General features: G+C 34.7%; 1 protein-coding gene across 1 annotated transcript; it reads left to right on the top strand.

Annotated features, from left to right (window-relative positions):
* Window positions 1-878: 878 nt before the first annotated feature.
* On the top strand, window positions 879-6,255 carry LOC132182476 (alpha-dioxygenase PIOX-like). The gene is made up of 10 exons (XM_059595732.1): window positions 879-1,001; window positions 1,197-1,460; window positions 3,863-4,012; window positions 4,133-4,266; window positions 4,418-4,631; window positions 4,731-4,876; window positions 5,062-5,289; window positions 5,382-5,584; window positions 5,680-5,923; window positions 6,030-6,255. Exons 1-10 carry the CDS (start codon window positions 879-881, stop codon window positions 6,253-6,255), a joined length of 1,932 nt encoding a protein of 643 aa, XP_059451715.1.
* The last annotated feature ends 1,816 nt before the right edge of the window (window positions 6,256-8,071 follow it).

Genomic DNA, 8,071 nt, shown 5'->3' with positions numbered 1-8,071 from the left:
AAACTTTAAAATCTCTCAATTTAGTCTCCTAGACTTTCAATTTCTTTCAATTTGGACCCCTTCGTCAGATTTTAAATGTCACAAGATGTTTATACCCCTGACTTTTATATAAAATTTCAACTTTCAAAACGTTTTTTTATTTAAAACAAAAAACAAAAATTAGGGATATTTTGGTCTTTTTTTTGAATTTTTAACGGTTAAAATTAATAGAAGGGTTCAAATTGAGAGCAATTGAAAGTTTAGGGGACTAAATTGAAAGATTTTAAAGTTTAGAGAGAGTATTTCAAAACATGTGAAAGTTTGAGAGTATTTAGTAAAGTTTTCCCTTTATTATAAGACCACCATTGGTGGTGGTTCAATAGTCTCAAAGAAATTCTTATGAGCTCTAGGCATGTACTAAGACATGAGTTTGAATCTCCACAATAAATAATCACTCATATAAGTCTGATTAGTATTAGCCGCCTTAAGAATACGTTGATGTCCTGGTTGGTCTAGGTTAGGTTATATATGGCTCAATTGATCTTGATAGAACGCCTATAGTTCCTACGTACCGTCTTGGCCCTCCTGAGCAATTCTTAGCAAGTAAATATTATCATGATAACATTCTCGTAAAGTAGGGGGGGAGGGGGTGGGGGGATTATTCTAGGAATATGCATGTTAAAGTAGAAATTTGATTTTCAAAACTTTGACCAGCCCGAAGTTCCGCCGCTTGTGAATTGTTCAAAAAGGCTGCATGTACTTTATAGTTAACTAATACTGGCCGCCTCTCGATCATCGTTTTACATTTTTGCACGAAGGACGAGTGGACGACGTCCCTCCATTTGGTATATATATATCTCAAAGAAAGAGTAGTAATTGTATGCAATTAAGCAACGACAATGTTGTCTGTAGTAATGACGTCCCTGAGGGTTCTTCTAACAGCTCCTTTCCATCGATTCATCCATGAAGACTTCCATGAAGCTGTTGCCAAGATGACTCTCATAGACGCTTTCCTCTTCCTTGTACTGTCATTAATGTTCATAAGCTTGTGCAATATTATATATGATTATCATTCTTTTTTGTTTCTAAAAATGCCAAGATCGACATGCATGTAGACATATATACAGTACTCTTTAATTAATTAGCGTATGTTTCCTTTTATGGGAGGAATTAAGACATTAATTAATGACGTTATCTTTTTCATGTGTTTCATGCAGATTGTGCACTCCATTGATAAGCTGGGGATATGGCACCGCTTACCAGTGTTCTTAGGTCTGGCTTATCTCGGTATTCGCCGGCACCTTCATCAGGAATACAATTTAATCAACGTTGGTAGATCTCCGGTAGGTGTTAGATTTAACCCAGGGGATTATCCATACAGGACAGCGGATGGAGAACACAACGATCCTTTCAATGAAGGTGCAGGTAGTGAAGGAACTTTCTTTGGCAGAAACCTTCTTCCAGTTGATCAAAAGAACAAGGTATTTGATATTTCTCCCGTTGGGACAATATAAGACTCGCACGTACATCTCGATTTTTAATTTTGAAAATTCGAAAATTAATTTTACTATCATTTTAATTTTTTAAACCCCAAAATCTTGTCATTTTTTTATTAAATAAATAATATAAATGATATGAGATACAATTATGTTAACGAGCTCGTTTGGCAACCCTTTTTAAAAGGTGCTTTTTCATTTTTTTTTTTTTATGAAAGGTGAAAGTTGTCCTTAAATGTTTTACGTACGTGTTGAGTTCTTTGAAAATATTCTTCTTTTTTTTATAAAAAAATAAATAAATGCAAAAAGTTATCTTAAAGATTGTTGCCGAATGAAATCTTTTTTTTAAAAAAAAATTAAAATTAAAAAAAAAAAAATTAAAAACTATTAGGAGGAAGAAGAAGAAGATAAGATACGATTTTTTTTATTAAAAGAGAAAAAAGAGAGGGTTTGATCATGATGGACTCACCCCACTATACTTACCCCCGTGGCCGGGTTACCCAAATACAACAATTGGGTTGTGCCTGACCACTATATATGCATGGTTGGGTGCATGAGAGCTCGACCTTGACGCACCCAATATTGAAACAAGGCCGGCCGGCCGTGGCTGGTTGCAGTGGCGGATACACGCGGGACGCCCTCCTCTACAAAAATCCTAAAAAAAAAGTTTACACCTCAAATTTTTGAGGTTTTTTAAGCCCTCTTCCTCTTTCAGCCCCTACTATTTTTCTTTTTTCTTATTCTTCTTCTTCATTTGCTTAGAGAAAATAAAAAGAAAAGAAATATGTAGCAGATCTTAAATGAGAATTCTGATTTTGATTTTCTCTTCTTTTCCTGCTTCTTTTTTGGTTGGCTTCTCTCTTCTTCAATTGATTATTCTAAGACTTGCACTTGATTCACTCTCTCAATACATTTTCTGCACATGAATTTGAAGAAGAAAGGTGAAAGGCTTTTGTTTAAATGTGAGAAATGAAAAATAAGGAGAAGATGCTGATAGGCGTGGGTATCAAGGGTGTTAGCTGGCGTGTCAGTCCCTAAGCCATAAGTCTATAGCCACTAAATTTCACTCTCTCAAAGTCTCTCATCTCTCGAAGACCCACTTTCCTTTTCTTTTGTTTTTTTTTTTTAACCCACACAGGTGGCATTTCAACCGCTTAAACTAATCTTCTTTTCTTATTAGTATGTTTTTGCTCTAGAAAAGATATTAGATGTTAGTGTGAAAGACAATATCTTTAAAAAAAAATTGCATATTATTGATAGATAATTAAATATTAGAAGTAATTAATTGAAATACAATATTCTGTTTTAAATAAATATTTATATATGTTGGTTTTTGGGTAAATCAGAGTAATGCTATAAGTAAGATTTATGTCGTTCTCTTATTTTTACAAGTATATAGATTTTTTTTTTTTTTTTGACATGAAAAGTATATAGATTTTAAAATCACTATTAAATTTGGAATTAATCACTATTAATTTTTTATATAATACATCATATTTTGGGGATAAAATAGAGATATAATCTTACTACAGTGTTTCTTGATCAAATAAACAATATTAAAATATAACATTATATTATATTAATTAATTATTAATCCCACTTTGATCAGCCTCTACAAAAAAATATCTTAGCTCCGCCACTGGCTGGTTGAGAGCTCGACAATGATGGGGTTGGGTCGCATCTAGCCATCATCATGGCTAGCTGCATGGATATATATGGCTTCAGATGTATAAATCAACTTCATTTTTTTTTCTCCTTTTCTTGTGTTTTTAATTTTTTTTTCAACTTTTTTTAAAGGAGAGTATATTTTCATATTAATTTTATCATTTTTTTAGGAAAAAAAAAAGATAAAAATATCAGGACTTAAAATGATTGTAAACTCGGATGTCAAATTTAAAAAATTGAAATCCGAAGTTTTAATATAAAGAGACGAAAAACACACGTGGTCCTACCAATTTTTTCTGTATAAATAACTAAATATTATCTCATATGTAATAAAAAAAAAAAATGGTTCCATATAGATACACACTATACATGCTTATATATACACAGGGACGGAGCCAGCTTTCAATTTAGGGAGAGACCAATTGGTAAAAGATACATTAATTTTATTTATTTATTTTTTTGCCTTAATTTTTTTTTTCTTCTAATTTTGGGGGGGACCAAAGCCACTCCCAGTCCCTCTAAATCCATCTTTGCTTATATATATGATCACGTAGCTCAATATACGCATGAAATTTTTTTAAATATTTATTACTTCAAATTATAATTACGATAATTTGCTGTATGTGAAACTCAACTAGTAAAAGTTGTAAGAAATCTAAAAGAGTTACAATAATTTATGTTATGAATAATTAATTTAATTTGGATGATATGTGCGCGCGCAGCTAAGGAAACCAGATCCAATGGTGGTGGCCACAAAACTTCTTGCGCGGAGAAAATTCACCGACACAGGGAAGCAATTCAACATGATTGCTGCTTCTTGGATTCAGTTTATGATACATGATTGGGTTGACCACTTGGAGGATACCAATCAGGTTTGCTTTGTATATATATATATATATATATATTGAAATTAAACACTTTGTTTTTGTGTCAATAAAAAATATATGTTTATATTATAAATATGTTCTTTAATTTGGACAAAATTGTTGTAGATTGAGCTGATTGCACCTAGAGAAGTTGCAAACCAATGCCCCCTCAAGTCTTTCAAGTTCTACAAGACAAAGGAGGTTCCAACTGGCTTTTACAAGATCAAGAATGGGACATTGAACATTCGTACACCATGGTGGTACGAAACTTTTCGTAATCAAATTTAATTTTTTATTGATTGGCGTAAAAAAGTGAAAATATAAATTAAATGATTAAATTCATTTCGTCCCTAAACAAGTAATTATTTAAAAATTTTACATGTGTTTAACAAGAATGATGGTGAATATCAGGGATGGAAGTGCTATATATGGGAGCAATGCAGAGAGGTTGGGAAAGGTGAGAAATTTCAAAGATGGGAAGCTCAAAATATCACCAGATGGCCTTCTTTCCCATGACCAAGATGGCATTGCTGTGTCCGGAGATGTTCGTAATAGTTGGGCTGGCGTCTCAACATTGCAGGCCCTCTTTATTAAAGAACACAATGCTGTCTGCGATACCCTCAAGGTATTTTGGATCAGCTGTTCGTATCATGTGAATATTTACCACCTTTCATGCGATCATATATCATGAGCTGAAAACAACCTCATTTTAATGATGTTTCAGAAGGAATATCCAGAGTTTGGTGATGAAGAATTATATCGTCATGCAAGGCTGGTGACATCAGCAGTAATTGCTAAGATCCATACAATAGATTGGACAGTGGAGCTCCTCAAAACTGATACATTGCTTGCTGGGATGCGCGCCAACTGGTATTCTTTCATTTCAACATAAGTTTACTGAATTGATCATCTTCTCCATTAAAAGGAAATCTTGTTCACAAACTTAAATTGAACCAATATGGTTCAACTATAAGATCGTTGCAAACACAAACGGATGATCCAAAATTCAACCTTATAATTGTTATATGATGGTACTTTCTGAACATCTATTTCAGGTATGGATTGTTGGGTAAGAAATTCAAGGACACATTTGGTCACGTTGGAGGAGCCGAATTGGGAGGTTTGGTGGGTCTAAAGAAACCAAATAATCATGGCGTTCCCTATTCTTTGACTGAGGAGTTTGTTAGTGTTTATCGCATGCACTCGCTTTTACCCGATCATCTTAACCTCAGGGACATCTCAACCGCACCAGGACCGAACAAATCTCCACCGTTGATCGAAAAGTATAACCCTCTTGATTTAACTGATCAGCATCAAAATTAGACCATTCAATTTTTATGGAAATTGTTTTGTCCTAATTATTTTTGTATTTCAGGGTTCCTATGGCAAATTTGGTAGGTATTAAGGGAGAAAAGGTTTTGGCAGAAATTGGGTTCACAAAGCAACTGGTTTCAATGGGCCACCAAGCTAGTGGGGCCCTAGAGCTTTGGAACTATCCTACGTGGCTCAGGGACCTTATACCACAGGAGGTGGATGGCCATGATAGGCCTAATCATGTGGACCTACCAGCTCTTGAAGGTAGTATTAGCTAATCTGGGTCGTTTATTTAATTGATTTAATTACCAATTTATATTCAATGTGAAGCAAGCTTATTCTTAGCCTCCATGATGCAGTTTATAGGGACAGAGAGAGGAATGTCGCAAGGTACAATGGCTTCCGCAGGGCCCTACTATTGATACCCATTTCAAAATGGAAAGATCTGACGGATGACAACGAAGCGATTCGAGTGCTTGAAGAAGTGTACGGTGATGATGTTGAAGAGCTTGATTTGCTTGTGGGCCTCATGGCAGAGAAAAAGATCACAGGGTTCGCTATTAGTGAGACAGCTTTTGTAATATTCTTACTAATGGCATCAAGGTAATAAAACAAATCCAGTAATTGTAATGAAATTAAATAAGGGAATCGTGTGTGATACAATATTTATAACATGATGATTAACTTGGTTGGGCATTCATGCGTGCAGGAGGCTGGAATCAGATAGGTTCTTCACAAGCAATTTCAACGAGGAGACATATACAAAGAAAGGATTTGCATGGGTAAATAATACAGAAAACCTGAAAGATGTAATTGATCGTCATCATCCAGAATTGACGAAGAAATGGATGAATTCTACGAGTGCTTTCTCAGTTTGGGATTCATCTCCAAATTCTCACAATCCAATCCCACTCTATCTGCGAGTTCCTCAGTGAATCCCAAATTATATCAAACCCCGCCTATTATGTATTATTTGGAATAACGAAGTTATATATTGAGTCTGTCTGAATTTACCCTCGATCTACTTGAAGGGGAAAATGTATGTGGAACTACTTTAATAAACCATAAGATTACTATGTCTAATATTACCTAGAAATATTAAACTGATACATTTGTTTATCATTTTTCCCAAAGATGACATCTTTACAAAAGAACAAAATTTGAGCACAAATATGGTCCCAAATCCAATCACCTATGTTGTCTATTTGTACACGGTATTCACGTTGCACATCCGTACGTATCTCTCTCTCTCTCTCTCTCTCTCCAACATGGGAAAACCAGCAAACACAACCCCCAACAACGTGGCCAAACATTAGCCATTGGGTCTGTCTGGCTGCCGAGAAAAGAAATACAAATTAAAATTAGAAAAAAAAAAAAAAAAAAAAAAGGGGGTGGAGGGGAGAGATTCACCTGACCCCATCAAATTACCATCTTATGACAAAAAGCTACATTTCGTTAGTTAAAAGAGTTAAAATTGACGGTCAACGATCATGTGCAAGTCATGTGTCATTTTAAATTTTTTTTCTTCCACTTTTGCCCTCACTTCAGATCGAGAAAATGACGCTTATATCCTCCTAAACATATTGACTTTATTTGTTTGAAGTGAAGGTAAAAGTGAAAGAAAAAAATTTAAAATGGCACATGACCGTTGACTGTCAATTTTAACCCCTTTGACTAACGGAATTGGGTTTTTTGTCATAAGATGGTAGTTTGATGGGTCAGGTGTCATAATTAATAGTTTATGGGAAGAAAGTGACAAGGTATTGTAGTTCATGAGGCCAAAAAGTAATTACCCCAAAAGTTTTTGTAAGTGAGTTGCATGCGTTAGAGTATTGCAACATGTTCAAAATGCTATACCAAAAAAAAAAGCTTTTTCTTTCTAATTTGTTGAGTATGGTGATATCATATACCTTTAAGGGTATATGATATCACCATATATATACATTTATATCACTACCAATGGACCTCTCGAACCACTGTAAAACTAATTAACCCAAAAGTAAAAAAAACAAAAAAACAAAACAAAAACAAAACTCTCATAATTTGGCTTTAAGTCTTGGTCAACGTAAACATTTTGGTAGGTGACAAGTCGTTATAAAAAAGACAAAGCATTAATAATATAATAATGAAGAAAAGTGGGATGGTAAATGCAAACGGGTGATGCTAAATAGAACATTGGCGTGCCGTGCACGCCAGCGTTCTGTGTATCATGGCCCAATGCAAACAGGTGGAGAAGATGAGATTACAGGCTTTCTTTTGCTTTATTGATCAGACAGGACACAACCTAGTGCACCACACAAAAAAAAAAAAAAAAGGGGGTTTAGTGATATGATTATTTGGGATATTTTTGGCTAAAAAAAAGGTCCCTATTAATTTTGCAGCGCTTGATTAGGGCACTTGGGACACATCGGTGACGTTTGGAACAAAACGCCCCCTTTTAAAAAAGGGAGCGCTTAGTAGTGAAAAACGCACCATTTTAATTAAAAAGGGTGCGCTTCCTAGACAAGCGCCCCCTTTTTAGAATAAGGGCGCTTCCTAGGCAAGTGCCAGCGCCCCCTTTTTTAAAAGGGGGCGCTTTGTTCCAAACGTCTCGTTTTAAAAAAAAAGGTCTCAAATTTAAATTCTAGTCGTCATAAAAACCGATGTGTCCCAAGTGCCCTAATCAAGCGCTGCAAAATTAATAGGGACCTTTTTTTTGGCCAAAAATATCCCAAATAATCATATCACTAAACTTTTTTTTTTTTTTTTTTT

This window comes from Corylus avellana, chromosome ca5 (assembly GCF_901000735.1).
Source record: "Corylus avellana chromosome ca5, CavTom2PMs-1.0".
Taxonomy (NCBI): Eukaryota; Viridiplantae; Streptophyta; class Magnoliopsida; order Fagales; family Betulaceae; genus Corylus; species Corylus avellana.
Note: the sequence above shows the minus strand (reverse complement) of the source record. Positions and strands in the feature narration are given on the sequence as shown.